The sequence below is a fragment of the Mustelus asterias genome, chromosome 11 (assembly GCF_964213995.1).
Source record: "Mustelus asterias chromosome 11, sMusAst1.hap1.1, whole genome shotgun sequence".
NCBI classification, from domain to species: Eukaryota; Metazoa; Chordata; class Chondrichthyes; order Carcharhiniformes; family Triakidae; genus Mustelus; species Mustelus asterias.
The window spans coordinates 67,076,201-67,094,781 of record NC_135811.1 but is presented as its reverse complement, the minus strand read 5'-3'; the positions used below and the strand labels follow the sequence as shown (position 1 = coordinate 67,094,781).

The 18,581-nt window shown below is 43.9% G+C and overlaps 1 protein-coding gene across 3 annotated transcripts in view; it reads left to right on the top strand.

Annotated features, from left to right (window-relative positions):
• Positions 1–18,581, top strand: part of LOC144500569 (protein TANC2-like) — a 1,073,639-nt gene that overhangs the window by 556,881 nt on the left and 498,177 nt on the right. For all 3 annotated transcript variants that reach the window (XM_078223699.1, XM_078223697.1, XM_078223698.1), the window contains one exon: positions 17,593–17,775. In XM_078223699.1, coding sequence (XP_078079825.1) covers positions 17,593–17,775 — 183 coding nt within the window. The remainder of the gene's footprint in view (positions 1–17,592; positions 17,776–18,581) is intronic.

Sequence of the window (18,581 nt, the reverse complement as noted above, 5' to 3'; positions counted from 1 at the left end):
AAGGTTTAAAGGAGATGTATGAGGCAGACTTTTTACAGTAAGAAGTTTAACAACACCAGGTTAAAGTCCAACAGGTTTATTTGGTAGCAGAAGCCACACAAGCTTTCGAGGCTCTGAGCCCCTTCTTCAGGTGAGTGGGAATTCTGTTCACAAACAGAATTTATAAGACACAGACTCAATTTACATGAATAATGGTTGGAATGCGAATACTTACAACTAATCCAGTCTTTAAGAAACAAAACAATGGGAGTGGAGAGAGCATCAAGACAGGCTAAAAAGATGTGTATTGTCTCCAGACAAGACAGCCAGTGAAACTCTGCAGGTCCACGCAACTGTGGGAGTTACAAATAGTGTGACATAAATTCTGATTCTAGGATCGCATGATAAAGACTCAGGAGGAAAAAAGCAGAAATATTTATGTGAAATAGTGTGACATAAACCCAATATCCCGGTTGAGGCCGTCCTTGTGTGTGCGGAACCTGGCTATCAGTTTCTGCTCCGCGACTCTGCGCTGTCGTGTGTCGCGAAGGCCGCCTTGGAGAACGCTTACCCGAATATCAGAGGCCGAATGCCCGTGACCGCTGAAGTGCTCCCCAACAGGAAGAGAACAGTCTTGCCTGGTGATTGTCGAGCGGTGTTCATTCATCCGTTGTCGCAGCGTCTGCATAGTTTCCCCAATGTACCATGCCTCGGGACATCCTTTCTTGCAGCGTATCAGGTAGACAACGTTGGCCGAGTTGCAAGAGTATGTACCGTGTACCTGGTGGATGGTGTTCTCACGTGAGATGATGGCATCTGTGTCGATGATCCGGCACGTCTTGCAGAGGTTGCTGTGGCAGGGTTGTGTGGTGTCTTGGTCACTGTTCTCCTGAACAGCTGCAAGAAAGGATGTCCCGAGGCATGGTACATTGGGGAAACTATGCAGACGCTGCGACAACGGATGAATGAACACCGCTCGACAATCACCAGGCAAGACTGTTCTCTTCCTGTTGGGGAGCACTTCAGCGGTCACGGGCATTCGGCCTCTGATATTCGGGTAAGCGTTCTCCAAGGCGGCCTTCGCGACACACGACAGCGCAGAGTCGCGGAGCAGAAACTGATAGCCAGGTTCCGCACACACAAGGACGGCCTCAACCGGGATATTGGGTTTATGTCACACTATTTCACATAAATATTTCTGCTTTTTTCCTCCTGAGTCTTTATCATGCGATCCTAGAATCAGAATTTATGTCACACTATTTGTAACTCCCACAGTTGCGTGGACCTGCAGAGTTTCACTGGCTGTCTTGTCTGGAGACAATACACATCTTTTTAGCCTGTCTTGATGCTCTCTCCACTCCCATTGTTTTGTTTCTTAAAGACTGGATTAGTTGTAAGTATTCGCATTCCAACCATTATTCATGTAAATTGAGTCTGTGTCTTATAAATTCTGTTTGTGAACAGAATTCCCACTCACCTGAAGAAGGGGCTCAGAGCCTCGAAAGCTTGTGTGGCTTCTGCTACCAAATAAACCTGTTGGACTTTAACCTGGTGTTGTTAAACTTCTTACTGTGTTTACCCCAGTCCAACGCCGGCATCTCCACAAGCAGACTTTTTACACAGAGGGTGGTGGGTGCCTGGAACTCGCTGCCAGGGAGGGTAGGGTAGTGGAGGCAGATACAATAGTGACTTTTAAGGGGCGTCTTGACAAATACAGGAATAGAGGGATATGATCACTGGAAGGGTAGGGGGTTTTCGTTAAGTCGGGCAGCATGGTCGGTGCAGGCTTGGAGGGCCGAAGGGCCTGTTCCTGTGCTGTAATTTTCTTTGTTCTTTGTGCTCCTTAACCACCGGGATCTGTGGATATGCACTCCAAAGTCCCTTTGATCTTCAGTACTTTCAAAGGTACTACCATTCATATTGTAATCCTTTGCCTTGTTAGCCCTCCACAAGTGCATTACCTCATACTTTTACGGGATGAATTCAATTTGCCACTGCTCTGTCCATCTGACCAGTCCATTATATCCTCCTGCAATCTATAACTAGCCTCCTCACTTTTAAACTCCTCCAATTTTCTTATCATCCATTCCCATTAGCGGATAGTGCAAGGATTATGAAGCACAGAGTTAAGGACTTGGGTAAGAGATGCCGAGGAAATGTGAGGAACAACATTTTTCACACCGCCCATGAGGGTAGTGGAAACGAAAAAACTCAATGATTTCAAAAGGAAATTGGATGGACACTTGAACGTAATAAACCACAAGGCTCTGGCGATCAAGTGGGATTGTCTGGATTGCTCATGAAGAGCTGATGTGATTTAATGGGCAGAAAGGCCCCCTCCTAGGCCGTAAATAATTCAATGGCATCTTGTTCCTGGAGGGAAGAGAAAATGAAAATCAGGATGTCTGTTATGCTAGAGGCAGGCATCAGATCCCACGTAAAAGCCTGCTTTATAACCATTGGTGTTGATCCTTGAGACAGATGAAACTGACAGGGTAGTTATGGATAGGATCCAGCAGTGGAAGCATATTTAATGACAGCACCCTCCAATAGGAAGAAACTTCTCAGCTGCTTGAACAGAAGGGGAAGAAATGTCGGGGAATAAAACTGCTCAAAAAGCTTACATGTGAACGATGATTGAGGTAGTGAAGTTCCTGAGTCTGATTAGAGAGTGAGAGGGAAATGGTAGAGGTATTTCTGAAAGATCAAATCTAGCAATTCCCAGGCCAGTAGAACATCCCAATGGCACTGAACAAGGGCAGTGATGGTACTACCTGAGTGATCCAAGAGGATCTGCACGCTGCTCCAAATGTAACTTGGTATTATATAAAAAGTTGGAACAATGACTGCATCATCTCTAAGTGCTATAAAAATGTCCTTTTTAACTGCTAAAGCAGGGGATTACACAAACATTGCATTACTGGCCACAATCCAGTCCAAAGTAAACTCAGACAATTGACATTACGTAAGGTTGGTATAATGCAAACAAATCAAATGAGTGACATTTTAGGGAACCATTTGTCATGTGCTAGGTTATTTTGGCTGTAGCAACAGATGGTGATATCTTTCACTGAGTCAGTTATTTTTATGGTACAGTGCAATCTATGGTTTACTCTTTCTCCAATTTGTTTAAACAAATTCTTTTGACCTTTCACCTAGTCTGCATGGCTGTTTTTCCTCAGATTTCCTGTTACGTCATTTTCTGGTTTTCTCAAGTGTATGCTTCTTGGGCCAGAAGATAGTGAGTAAAATGCCTGCAATTCAAATGATGAAACGAGCCATAGCAATAAGTTGTACTTATCGTACAGTGTGATTTTATAACAGTCGCAGAACTGCAATGTTGTTATGTGACTGAACTGTAGTTCCTGTCATGTTTTACCCTTGGCATGAAGTGTTTGTTTCCCCAGCCCCAGGAAGTCAGGAATTACATTAGTCCCTAACTTCCTGACTACCCAGTGTTGGATTTGGGGCGGGGGAGGATATATGCTGGGAAATCCCTCTCGGAAGTTTCTCGGTAAGGATTTACGCGGCAATTGTCCAGACGTGCTCCCTTCGACAATTGCGCTGCCCTGGGAATCAGCTGGCCAGTGTTGTGTTAATAGTTACTCTAAAAGAGATGAAGAAATGAAACCACTTCGAACAGCTGAGCAACTATTCACCAAACTATTCTCCAAATCGCACGTGGTTCCCCACCTCGACCCCAACCCCCACATCCCTTCCACTTTCCTTCTCCCTCGCTTGTTACTTTCAATGGAACTTTAAACTCACTCGCTTTACGGCAGCTAGTGCCATAAAAAATGGGGCGTGACCTCCTTCGCTTCTCTTGTTTTGAGTCAAAGTCGGGAACATGCTGCAATGTCTGAATCTCACCCGGCAAGGAAGGTTGCGCCATACAGGCACTTAAGAATTTTAGCGCAGGTAAGTGGGGACGAAGTTGCAATCCAATGCAGATTGCCATTCCAAGAAAGTTCTGGCCCAATGGAGATTAATTTGAAATTTTTGTTTTGTTAACTCTTGGTGTAGATCAATTTTCAATTTGCAAACTTCACCATCACAGTGTTCAAATAAAGTTTTGATATCTGTACTTTTCAGTTGAATAATTCAATCCAGGTCGGAAAAATGTTTGAAATCAAAGAGCATTGTTTAATTTTTTTCAGTAAATAAACTGAAAAACAAATTTTGTTATATTTATATGCATACAAGACACTATTACAGCCCTAGAGAGTGGAGTAATTACATGTTTACAGCTGTGCAGTAATCACTATAATATTTGAAATCAGGCTTGTAAATCATTCCCATATATAGTCAAATCTTGCTTAAATTAAGTCAAACATACCAATGAAAGTATTGCTCTTTATTATATTACATGATGAAGGAATTGATACAATACTTATCATGATAAAAGATTTAAACCTTCTCTTGCATAGCTGTAATTATAGGATTATAGAATGGTTACAACATAGAAGGAGATCATTCAGCCCAGTGAGTCAGTGCAGCTTCTATACAAGAGCAGGCTAGCTCACCCCACTCCTAGACATTGCCTGTTGTAGCCTTGTAGCTCTTTTTCTTTTTAGGTGATTATCCAGTTCCCATTTGCAAGCCTAGATCTGCTTCTACCACCCGATCAGGCAGTGCGTTCCAGAATACAACTACTTGCTGTATAAAGGAAGCCTTTGGTTTTCTTGCCAATCATTTGAAATCTCTATCTTTTCCATAGAATCCGTAGTATCTCTGCAGTGCAGAAGGATGCCATTTGGCCCATTGAGTCTGCACCAACTTTCCAAGAGAGCATCTTACCTAGGCCCCTAGCCCTATGTCTGTAATCCCACACATTTACCATGGTTAATCCATGTAGCTTGCACAAGTTTGGACATTAAGAGGCAATTTAGCATGGCAAATCCACCTAACATGCACATCTTTGGACTGTGGGTGGGAGGAAACGGGAGCACCCAGAGGAAACCCATGCAGACACAGGGAGAACGTGCAAGTTCCACACAGTCACCCAAGGCTGGAAATGAACCTGGGTTCCTGGTGCTGTGAGGCAGCAATGCAAACCACTTTGCCATCCAACACTGGTTCTCAACACTAGACATCTGTTAATGAGAACAGGTTCTTTTAATTTACTCTGTATAGATTACAAGTGATTTTGAAGTCCGCTATGATATCTCTCAATATTTAACTTCTCTGAGGAGAATGGTGAAGAATTGGAAGAGATTAATGCCATTTCCTTCAAACTTTTCAAGTATATAGAACATGCAGAATATTAATAAAAATCAATATAAGCACCTGATTGCTAATTAAGATAATTGCAGCAGTATCTGAATTGCTTGGCAGATAAGGTCAAAATGGTAAATGTACTGCAGTGAGTAGCAATCGTGCAGAATATATTACAATGCCCTTGTGGAGATGATATCCTGACTTGACACTGATGATACTGTCCATCATGTTGAGTGACAGATCTAGCAGCTCAAAACTGCATATCCATGAGCTGCTGTGGGCCAGGAGCAGCAGAATTATACTCAACCATCCAACTGTAACCTCATGGCCTAGCATATATTTCACTCTGCGATTACCAGCAAGCCAGGGGCATGAACCTTGGTTCAGTGAAGAATGCAGGCAAGCATGCCAGGAGCAGCATGAGGTTTATGTAAAAATAAGATGGCAACCTTGTGAAGCTGCAAAATAGGACTACATGCCTGCCAAATATTAAAAGCAGCTTGCAGTAGTCAAGAGTATGATGAAATTTTCTTCATTTGAGTTCCAGCAACGCTCAAGAAGCTCAACACCACCCAGCCTGCTTTATCAGCTCATTAAACATTTGCTCCCTCCACCACCAACACACATTGGCATCAGTTTGTACCATATATACGACATGCTTCAACAGCATGATTGCTGCTCAACAGTTCTTTCCAAACCTGTGACCTTTACAACCGAGGACAAAGGCACCAGATACATGACAAGTTTCCTTCAAGCCACACGTCATCCAGACCTGGAACCATATCAGCATCCCTGCACTGTTGCTGGATTGTAGTTCCAGAACTTTCTTCCTAACAGCGGCAGCGGCTGTGGCTGTACCTGTTCCACCATGAACTGCAACAGTTCATGAAAGCAGCTCTCACTATCTTCTCAAGGGCACTTGGGGATGGGCAACAAATGCTGGCCTTGCCACTGATGCTCCCATCCCATGCAGGAGTAAAAAAGGAGGAAGGTTGATCGCTATAAATATGACTTTGGTGGATATCTAGTAACTTGTTTAGAACTGTCCATGGTCAGACCTTGTGCCTGTCAAAACTTTGACAAAAGGTCATCTGGGCTCGAAACGTCAGCTCTTTTCTCCTTACAGATGCTGCCAGACCTGCTGAGATTTTACAGCATTTCCTCTTTTGGTTTCAGATTCCAACATCTGCAGTCATTTGCTTTTACTTCAGATGGGTATGATGGGTTATTAAGCCATGATGTAGTGAATTGCTCCACTCACCTGATGAAGGAGCAGTGCTCTGAAAGCTCGTGATTCCAAATAAACCTGTTGGACTTTAACCTGGTATTGTGAGACTTCTTACTATAGCTTTAGTAAGATTAGCAGTGGAATTATCCGTCTTTAAAGGATACAGCATGATATCACTAGAAGTGACCCAAGCCGAGAATTGAACCCAGGTCCCTGGAGCTGTGAAGCAGCAGTGCTAACCACTGTGCTACCGTGCCGAGAGGTCGGCACAATCGCCTTGACTGGGAAGTGGAAGAACTGGCGTCAAGCTAAGCCCAAAACTCTGCATTAGTGTTTCCCTCCCTCCTCTGACCAAAAAAAGGGCACAGGCATTGCAGGTCAGAAAGTGACATGAGACCAACGGATGCAGTTGATTGTTGAGTAAGTTCTGGTGGATATTTCCAAACCGTATTAAATTGAAACTCATTGTTTAGGCAAGGATAGGGAATGATTTGCTTTATTTCTTTTTTAAAAAAAACTTTTAAAGTTTTTAAACTGAAAGCGTTTAGTCATGACAGGAGAGCGCGAAGCAGTGGTTTGCTCTTCTTGCTCCATGTAGGAGGCTGGGGACATTTCCAGCGCCCGGGGCCAGCATGTGTACAAGAAGTGCGTCTGGCTGCAGCTCCTGAAAACTTAAGTTTCGGAGCTGGAATGGCGGTCAGGGCCACTGTGGAGCATCTGCGAATCTGAGAGCATTGTGGATAGCACATTTAGGGAGGTGGTCACACAGCAACTGAAGGGACTTGAGGAAGGAAGGGAATGGGTGACCACCAGGCACTTCAAGTGATGTAGGCAGGTAGTTCAGGAGTCCCCTGGGGCCTCGCTCGCAAATTGGTATTCCGTTTTGGAGGCTGATGAGGGCACTGTTTTCTCCAGGGAGTGCAGACAGAGCCAAGCTTCTGGCATCACAAGCAGCCTGTCTGTACAGGAGTGGGGGAAGTGAGGCAGGGCAAAAGTCATAGGGGATGCTATATTCAGGGTTACAGTTCGGCGCTACTGTGGCCGTCAGTGTGACTCCGGGATGCTATGCTGACTCTCTGGTGCAAGATGTCACTGAACAGCCGCAGGGCTTCCTGAAGGGGGAGGGTGATAAGGCAGAGGTCATGGTACATGTTGGTACCAACGACATAGGTAGAAAGAGGGATGAGGTCTTGCATCAAGAATTCAAAGAGTTAGGCAGTGGACTGAGAAACAAGACCTCTTGGGATTACCCCCAGTATCCCGTGTTAGTGAGCACAGAAATAGAAGGATAGTGCAGATGAATGCATGGATGCATAGGAGTTGGGGCAGGAGGGAGGGTTTTAGACTCCTGGACCACTGGGACCATTTCTGGAGAAGGTGGAACCTGTATAAGCCGAATGGTCTACATCTTCATAGGCCGGCATAGGGCAGCATGGTGGCACAGTAGTTAGCACTTTGCCTCACAGTGCCAGCGACCTGGGTTCTATTCCAGTCTCGGGTCACTGTCTGTGTGGAGTTTGCACATTCTCTCCATGTCTGCGTGGGTTTCCTCCGGGTGCTCCGGTTTCCTCCCACAGCCCAAAGATGTGGGGGTTGGGTTGATTGGCTGTGATAAAATGACCCAAGTGTCAGGGGATTAGAAGGGTAAATATGTGGGGTTATGGAAGTAGGGTGGGATTGTGATCGATGCAGACTCGATGGGCCAAATGGCCACCTCCTGCACTGTAGGGAGTCTATGATCTGAACCAGAACGGGATTAACATCCTTGCGGAACGTTTTGCTGTTGCGAAGAGTTTAAACTAATTTGGCAGGGGGAGGGAACACAGACTGAGTATAGAAACACAGAGGGACCTAGGTGTGCAAGTCCACAAATCCTTGAAGGTGGCAACACAGGTGGAGAAGGTGGTGAAGAAGGCATATGGTATGCTTGCCTTTATAGGACGGGGTATAGAGTATAAAAGCTGGAGTCTGATGATGCAGCTGTATAGAACGCTGGTTAGGCCACATTTGGAGTACTGCGTCCAGTTCTGGTCGCCGCACTACCAGAAGGACGTGGAGGCATTGGAGAGAGTGCAGAGAAGGTTTACCAGGATGTTGCCTGGTATGGAGGGTCTTAGCTATGAGGAGAGATTGGGTAGACTGGGGTTGTTCTCCTTGGAAAGACGGAGAATGAGGGGAGATCTAATAGAGGTATACAAGATTGTGAAGGGTATAGATAGGGTGAACAGTGGGAAGCTTTTTCCCAGGTCGGAGGTGACGATCACGAGGGGTCACGGGCTCAAGCTGAGAGGGGCGAAGTATAACTCAGACATCAGAGGGACGTTTTTTACACAGAGGGTGGTGGGGGCCTGGAATGCGCTGCCAAGTAGGGTGGTGGAGGCAGGCACGCTGACATCGTTTAAGACTTACCTGGATAGTCACATGAGCAGCCTGGGAATGGAGGGATACAAACGATTGGTCTAGTTGGACCAAGGAGCGGCACAGGCTTGGAGGGCCGAAGGGCCTGTTTCCTGTGCTGTACTGTTCTTTGTTCTTTGTTAGCAGAATCAGGGCACAGAGCCATACAGCAAAACAAATAAGTCAGAGGGATTGCAGCTGTTTTAAGTTTCAAGGCAGTAAGGCCAGGCTGGATGGCCTCTACTTTAATGCCAAGGAGTATTGCAGGTAAAACGGATGAGTTGAGAGCGATGATTGAAATGTGGAAATGTGATATAGTAGCCATCACAGAGACATTGTGGCACAGAGAAATTGGTAGAGTTGCGGATAATGAAGAGGATTGTCAGAGGATATGGCAAGATATAGACCGGTTGGAGACTTGGGCGGAGAAATGGCAGATGGCGTTTAATCTTGGACAAGTGTGAGGTAATGCATTTTGGAAGGTCCAATGTATGCCAGGCTTGTACAGTAAATGATAGAACCCTTAGGGGTATTGACAGGCAGAGAGATTTGGGCGTACATGTCCACCGATCACTGAAAGTGGCAACGCAGGTGGATAAGGTAGTCAAGAAGGCATATGGCATGCTTGCCTTCATCAGTCTGGGCATTGAGTATAAAAATTGGCAGGTCGTGCTGCGGCTGTACAGAACTTTAGTTAGGCCTCATTTAGAATATTGTGTACGCTTCCAGTTGCCACACTATCAGAAGGATGTGGATGCTTTGGAGAGGGTACAGAAGAGGATTACCAGGATGTTGCCTGGTATGGAGGGTATTAGCTATAAGGAGAGATTGGACAAACTCGGTTTGTTCTCACTGGAACGACGGAGGTTGAGGGGTGACCTGATAGAGGTTCACAAGATTATGAGTGGCATAGACTAGAGTGGATAGTCAGATGCTTTTTCCTAGGGTACAAAACTCAAGTACGAAGGGACATAGGTTTTAAGGTGCGGGGGGGGGGGGGGGGGGGGAGTTTTTTTTACACAGAGAGAGGTGAATGTCTGGAACGCGCTGCCCGGGGAGGTGGTGGGAGCAGGTATGATAGCGGCATTTAAGGGGCAACTAGACGAATACATGAATAGGGTGGAAAGGAAGGATATGGACTCCGTAAGTGCATACGGTTTTAGTTTAGGCAGATGTCATGATGTCATGATCGACGCAGGCTTGGAGGGCCAAAGGGCCTGTTCCTGTGCTGTACTTTACATTGTTCTTTGTTCTTGAAGGACGGACATGATTGTCAACTCAACATTCCGGGATATAGAATCTTCAGGCGAGACAGAGGAGGAGGAAAAAGAGGAGGAGGCATTGCATTATTAGTTAAGGAGGCAGTTACTGCAGTAAGGAGAGATGATATCTTGGTGGGGGCATAGAATCATAGAAACCCTACAGCGCTGAAGGAGGCCATTCGGGCCATCGAGTCTGCACCGACAACAATCCCTCCCAAGTCCTATCCCCATAAGCCCACATATTTACCCTGCTAATCCCTCTAGCCTACGCTCCTGGGACACTAAGTGGCAATTTAGCATGGCCAATCAACCTAACCCGCACATCTTTGGACTGTGGGAGGAAACCAGAGCACCTGGAGGAAACCCACGCAGACACGGGCAGAATGTGCAAACTCCACCCAGACAGTGACCCAAGCCGGGAATCGAACCTGGGTCCCCTGGAGCTTTGTGGATAGAGTTTAGGAATAAAAAAGGGGCAGCCACATTGTTAGGGATTTATTATAGACCCTCAGCTAGTCAGAAGGATATTGAGGAGCAAATATGTGCTCAATTTGTGGAGATGTGTAAAAACAATAGGGTTATTAGGTGATTTCAACTTTCCCAACATTAACTGGGATATACATAGTGTTAAGGGCTTGAATGGAGTAGATATCTTGAAATGTGTACAAGAGAACTGTTTAAATCAATACGCGGAGGGTCCACAAAGGGAGGGAGCGGTGCTGGACCTGATTCTGGGGAATGAAACTGGACAGGTGGTTGGGGTGGTGGTGGGGGAGCATTTTAGTGATAGCGATCACAACATTTTAGGCTTGTCATAGACAAGGAAATAGACAAGTTGAAAAAAAATGTTTTGGATTGGAGGAAAGCGGATTTTAGAAAAATAAGGCAGGATCTGGCAGGATAGACGGGGAACAGCTACTAACGGGAAAATCTACAGAAGAGCAGTGGAGGAGCATTCAAAAGGGAAATGGAGGGGATGCAAGCCCAGTATGTTCCCTCTGAGAGGTAGGAATAACAAGCCCCGAGAACCATGATGACCAGAGTTATGCAGGATACAATGAGAAGGAAAAAAAAGGCTTTTAAAAAGTACAAGGGCAGCAAATCAGTGGAGGCATTAGTGCAGTGTGGAGCTTAAGAAAGCAATTGGGAAAGTAAAGAGGGGATATGAAAAAGCTCTGGCTGGGAAAAGTAGGGAAAATCCCAAGATATTCAATAAGTATAATAATGGGACGAGGATAACCAGGGAAACAGTAGGGCCCATTAGGGACCAAGGGGGAAATCTGTAGGTTGAGCCAGACGACAGTGTGGAGTTGAATGAATACTTCACATCCATCTTCACCCAAGAGAATGAGGAAAAAGGTATGAAATTCAGGGAGAGAGACTGTGAGGTTCATGAGCAAATTGTCATAGGGAATGACAAGGTATTGGAGATGTTGGCAGTCTTAAAAGTGGATAAATCTCCAGGTCCAGATGAATTGTGTCCAAGACAGCAATGGGAGGAGATTGCAGGGGCCCTGACCACTGAATTTTCAATTCCTCTCTGGCCACGGGGGAGGTGCCCGATGACTGGAGAACAGCTAACGTAGTTCCGCTGTTTAAGAAGGATTGCAGAGAAAAAACAGGGAACTACAGACCAGTAAGGCTCATATCAGTGGTAGGGAAACTATTAGAGAAACTTCTGAAGGAGAGCATCTATCTCCATTTGGCGAGGCAAAGCTTGATCAGGAATAGTCAGCATGGCTTTGTCAGAGGGAAGTCGTGCCCAACAGATTTGATTAATTTTTTGATTCGATGACCAGGTCTGTAGTCGAGCACAGTGAAGTCGATGTAGTTTATATGGATTTCAACAAAGCCTTTGACAAGGTTCCATGTGGGAGACTTGTAAAGAAGGTAAATTCACATGGGATACAGAGTAATTTGATAAGCTGGATTCAAAATTGGCTCAGTTGTAGAAGACAGAGGGTTATGACAGAAGGCTCCTTTAAGAGACTGGAAGCCAGTGTCCAGTGGCGTACCACATTGGTATAAATGACATTGATGACTATGGGGGAGATAGGATTAGTAAGTTTGCGGATGACACAAAGATTGGCCGGGTGGTTAACAGTGAGGCTGCATGTCTTGGGCTACAAGAAGACATAGAATGGTCAAATGGGCAGATAAGTGGCAGATGGAATTTAACCCTGAAAAGTGTGAGGTGATACACTTTGGAAGGAGTAATTTGACAAGCAACTACTCAATGAATGGTAGGACACTATTAAGTTCTGTGGAACAAAGGGACCTTGGTGTGTTTGTCCACAGATCTCTGAAAGTGGAAGGGCATGTTCGTAGGGTGTTGACATTTGCCTTTACCAATCGAGGCATAGATTACAAAAGCAGAGAAATCATGTTGGAGTTATATAGAACTTTGGTGAGGACACAACTAGAGTATTGTGTGCAATTCTGGTCGTCACGTTATCGGAAGGATGTGATTGCACTGGAGGGTGTGCACAGGAGATTTTCCAGGATGCTGCCTAGGATGGAACATTTAAGTTATGAAGTGAGGTTGCGTAGGCTTGGGTTGTTTTCATTGGAGCAGAGAAGACGCAGGGGCGACCAGATCAAGGTGTACAAGATTATGAGAGCAATGGACAGAGTGAATAAGGAGCAGCTGTTCCCCTTAGTTGAAGGGTCAGTTAAAAGGGGACATAGGTTCAAGATGAGCGGCAGGATGTTTAGGGGGATGTGAGGAAAAGCTTATTTACCCAGAGGGTCATGACGGCCTGGGATATGCTGCCTGGGTGGTAGAGGCGGATTGCCTCACATCCTTTAAGAAGTATCTGGATGAGCACTTGGCAGATCATAACACTCGGGCTATGGGCCAAGTGCTGGCAGATGGGATTCGGTGGGAGTTCAGCTGCTTCTAGTGTGTCGGTGTGGACTCAATGGGCCAAAGGGCTTTCTGTACTGTATGATTCTTGATTCTAATGTATTTCGCACTTTTGAGTGATTGATGTCAGTATCATTATGACAACATGCCTCCCATCCATTGACTCTGTCTACACTTCCCGCTGCCTCGGCAAAGCAGCCAGCATAATTAAGCACCCCACATACCCTGGACATTCTCTCTTCCACTTTCTTCCTTCGGGAAAATGATCCAAAAGTCTGAGGTCACGTACCAACCAACTAAAGAACAGCTTCTTCCCTGCTGCTGTCAGACTTTTGAATGGACTTACCTTGCATTAAGTTGATCTTTCTCTATACCCTAGCTATGACTATAACACTACATTCTGCACTCTCTCGTTTCCTTCTCTATGAACGGTATGTTTTGTCTGTATAGCACGCCATAAACAATACTTTTCACTGTATGTTCATACATGTGACAATAATAAATCAAATCAAAAACATGACAGAAAAGACATGTTGAAAACCATATGGTTGATCATAGATTAGAACAAATCTTTTACTTGGACTGATAATTTGAAAATTAACAATCAAGTATTCATTTAATATCTCAGCTATTGCCTCTGCTTCATTCATGTTGCTATTTTACATGCTGTTAGACTATGGGATTTCCTTTTGTTTGCAGTCTCTTTTAATTTTCTTTCTTTCCTTTCCCTATTTTCTTTTTCACTTCCCCTCTGAACCTTCTATATTCAGCTGGTTCTTCATTGTATTATCTGCCAGACATCTGACATAAACATTTTTTTCTTCATCTTAATCTCTCTCTTTTGTTATCGAGGGAACTCTGGAGTTGTTTACCCTACCTTTCTCCTTTGAGGGAATGTATCTTGACTGTGCCCAAACATTCTCTTGTTTGAAGGTAGCCCATTGTTTAGCTACTGTTTCTTCAGGTATTAATTTCAATGACTGTAAAGCATTTTTTGGGATTCCTGAGGTCCTAAAGGCACGGTAGCACAGTGGTTAGCACTGCTGCTTCACAGCTCCAGGGACCTGGGTTCGATTCCCGACTTGGGTCACTGTCTGTGTGGAGTTTGCACATTCTCCTCGTGTCTGCGTGGGTTTCCTCTGGGTGCTCCGGTTTCCTCCCACAGTCTAAAGATGTGCGGGTTAGGTTGATTGGTCAGGTTAAAAATTGCCCTTAGTGTCCTGAGATGCGTAGGTTAGAGGGATTAGTGGGTAAAATATGTAGGGATATGGGGGTAGGGCCTGGGTGGGATTGTGGTCGGTGCAGACTCGATGGGCCGAATGGCCTCTTTCTGTGTTATAGGATTTCTATGTTTCATATATAAGTGCAGGCTTGTTTAGTTCATTCAACAGTTTAATAACGATTTCAGGATTGTAATTGTGGCACATTAGCTTATGTTCAATATGATATTGCATTGTTCAGCATTTCAATTGTATTGTCTTAATGGAATTCAATTTAATAGTACAGCTATAACGTTATAATATGTGGGTATGTGATGTCGAGACATCTTGAAAGTACTTGAGTCTTATTTGACATTTTCACGTCCATGAATAAAAAACATTGAACTATTTTGATTTGATATTATATCAGCTCTATATGGAAACAGTTGTGTTCCCTTTGAGGGGAGCTGATTTCACCTTTGGGATTCCTCTTGTCAAGTCAGTAGTCTTTTTTTCAATCTTCTCGGTCATCTTTCAAAATCCTCTGACTAATATCTCATATTTAATTATCATTATGTTTCTTCTGTGAACTTGTGCTACTGAGTTAAATATTGAATTACACTATTTCAAGCTTGGCTTGACTCAGTTGGCTAGATGGAAATAGTGTGGTGCAAAAGGACGGCAACATTCAATCTCCATACCGGCTTTGGTAACTCTCAAAAATCTGCCTCCTTTCCCTGCCTCATGCTTGCTGTGGAGTTGTGCTCCTCAAGTTATGCAACCAATTGCCTATCTCTAATGGGGAGAGATGCCGTGGGTCCAGTGGTGGGTAATCTACGGCCCGGGGGCCATTAAGGTTCTGAGAACGGCCCAGGAGATACTTTGTTGACTGTTGCCCACGTGCATAGTTGCCACATTCTGCTAGTTTTCATTCAGGTAGCTTTTTCCCTATTGGTATGGCTAAAGTGATAGACACGTGAAATGTGGTGTGTGCTAATTGCACACGACATTCATTGACTGTGAAAACTGTGCGCTCCCTCTGCATCCAATCAAGCGTAAATATTTCTTTTGTTCTTACCAATTGCAGATGATGACAGTTCTATCAATGTATGAATGATTTGGCATTTTCCATAACATATTGTGAAATATTTGCCATGTTTTAACTTATTCAATCTTATTCAAGGGTCATAGTTAGTGAACATGCACGATTTCAATCTTGCGGCCCACTGAGATGAGGGAGGGCCACTCTTGTGCCCACTCAACAGCCAAGGTACCCCATCACTGTCTGGTCCTTTGTAAACTGTGGTTAATTACAGTTATTGTGTCCATATTTCTCTTGGTCAGAAGTGAGAGTATGACTAATGAGCCAAGGTTATGGTGTAGTGGTATTATCACCAGACTGTTAATCCAGAAATTCAGCTCCGAAACTTAAGTTCTGAAGTCCCAGGTTTGAATCCCGCAGTTGGTGGAATTTTAATTCAATAAAAACAATATCTGGAATTAAGAATCTACTGATGACCATGAAACCATTATCGATTGTCAGAAAAACCCATCTGGTTCGCTAATGTCCTGTAGAGAAGGAAATCTGCTGTCTTTATCTGGTCTGGCCTACATGTGACTCCAGAGCCACAGCAATGTGGTTGACTCTCAGCTGCTCACCAAGGGTAACTAGGGATGGGCAGTGACTGCTGGCCAGCCAGCGACACCCATGTCCGCGATTGAACGAAAAAAAGGCTGCACTCTCAATTCTAGTAGGCAAGTACTTCATGTTCACTCCATTGTATGTCTTTGAATGATAACATTGGCTAGAATTGCTGCAGCACACTCTTGGGGTGAGTGGGGTATCTTTCTCAGCAGCTTCCGAATGTTTGCATTTAACTGTGTATGTTCGGAAGCCAGAAGTTGTTTTCCGGTCAATTTACTTCAGAACAACAGTGAACTCTTTTAGCCTCGCTGTTAACGATACAAAATCAGGATCGACATCTGAACTGATTCCTCTTCTCCTTTCTTAATCTCTGACTATTCACAAAAGCTCTGCTTGACTGACTGATGTAGCCACTATCTAACTTCTAATCGCTCACGTTTATCTTCTAAGGTGTCATTTACTGGTAAAGCAGCTGTTTGGTAAAACAGAAGAAATCAAAACCTTCCTCTAATTAACACAAAGACTAAAATAATTGCTACTTCTACCAAGAGCAAAGAAAGCCTCTGAGTGTCCCATTTGAAATGAGGGCTTGACCTTATTTCTGTTAATCATCCCAAGATGTCAGTTTTGAAGCATGGAATTGCAGATGGTCAGCTCCACTTTTACAAGTACACCACCCGCCACATCTCCCCTTGTCCCCCCACCCCACCCTTACCTTTTACAAAAGGAACCACACAAATGTGAGGGGTCATGACCTGTTTTTGATTTACAAAATGCTTTATCTCTGGATCTGAATCAGGGGTAATGACTTTACAACTTAATTACCTAAGAGCTTGTATTCATTGTTTACTACCCAGCACTCAGGGTTTTAAAGTTTCAAACTTCCATGGAAAATCTGGATAACCCTCAATTGCTTGAGGACAGGCCTTGTTTATAGGATGCAGTTACTCACTCCAGACATAGAACACAAGGAACTGCTCAATTTGTGAGTCTGCCTACCCAAGCCAGACCATTACCCATATTCTGAAGTTCTCCCTTGGGAGCTCCATTCCTCGTGGCATTCCAACCATTCATACTGCAGCTGAAGCCATTGAATGAAGTTAACTTCAATATCAGACCATAACTGCTTTTCCAACCATGTGAATTTTAAAAAGCGCTCAATTCAATCACTGTATGTCTATTCTCGGGAAGTTTACCGTGTATTACAAACATCAAATGCAAACTTTCTCCAGGCAGTTTTGCACCATGCTGTTTCTACACATCTTTTGTTTCTCTTCCCTGGTTACGTAGATTATTTTAGCAGCCTCAGACTTGTGTGCTCTGTTCCTCTTCATATTGTCTAACATATAGGGCTAAATGTCCCATTTAAATGTTCAAATATAAAAAAAACTTCAGTGCGTCCTATTAGTGAAACTCGCATCTGTTCAAACGGCTGTCTCTGGAAACTCTTTAGAGGTTTTGTTAAGTTTATTTATTTATTGTTCAATATTTTAAACTTTGAAGAGCTTTTCTAACAGCTTTCCAGAATTCTTAATCAGAAGTTTAGACGTTAAACGTTGATATTGGACTTATCACCGAGATGTAACATTTGTTTTATTATCTGTGTCATCCTACCCTGGGTAGACAAAATCCTTTGTCTGATTAAATTTATATCTACAACCATACGTTTGTAGAGAATTTGTAGAGAAACTAACCCAAGAATGGCAGGTTCACTCTGGTTCTTTTGACAACTGTTTGTCTACAGTTACACTATGACATCTTAATTTGGTAGCTAATTTTCCATTTCTTTTTTAAACAAGGTGTGTCCAATACAGAGAACGACTGTGCTTTTGAACCAGATTACGCTGTGCCGTCCCTCCCAGTTTCTGAAGGAATGCAACACATCAGGATAATGGAAGGAATGTCCCGCTCTCTCCCCTCCTCCCCTCTGCTGACACACCAGTCTATCAGTGTTCGCCTTCAACCTGTAAAGAAAATAACAGGTAAGGTGTTAATTTGTTCATTAATGCAATGTAACAAGATAATGGCATACAATTTGAATCTCTAAAGTTGTATCATGTAAGGATTGGGTTTATTGTCTACTGTCACCATTTAAAAGTGCCATGTTTATTATGTGGCAAGTGGCTTTAGAATTTGCCTGTTAACTAATGTCCATCTTTCTATTGCTGCAGCATACCACTCCATTCATAAATGAGACATTTTTCTAAGACAACAGTTAAGACAATAATACCAGCACCTTGCACAATTCATCAGTACTGTTTCATTTTCCTCCTACCTATTATCAACATCAGTTTGGTAATTGGTTAATACATCTAGTCAAAAATGTTTGAATAATCATAGAACACCAACAGGACAGAAGGGAGACCATTCGGCACATCGAGTCTGCACCGACACTCCAACAGAGCATTTTACCCAGGCCCTATCCCTGTAATCCCACACATTTACCTTGCTAATCCCCCTAACCTATACACTTAGGGACACGAAGGGGCAATTTAGCATGGCTAATCCATCTATCTGCGCATCTTTGGATTGTGGGAGGAAATCCACACAGACACCCAAAGCTGGAATTGAACCTGGGTCCCTTGTGCTATGAGGCAGCATTGATAACCACTGCACCACTGTGCTGCCGTAAGCAAAATGAAAAAAGCCTTGCATTTACATAGTGCCTTCATGACCCCTGGGTGTCCCAAAGTGCTTAGTAGTCAATTAAATATTCTTTTGAAACATTGTTACTTTTGTTTTGTGGAAAGCATACTATATTTAATGAACTATGTGTACACTCTTATTT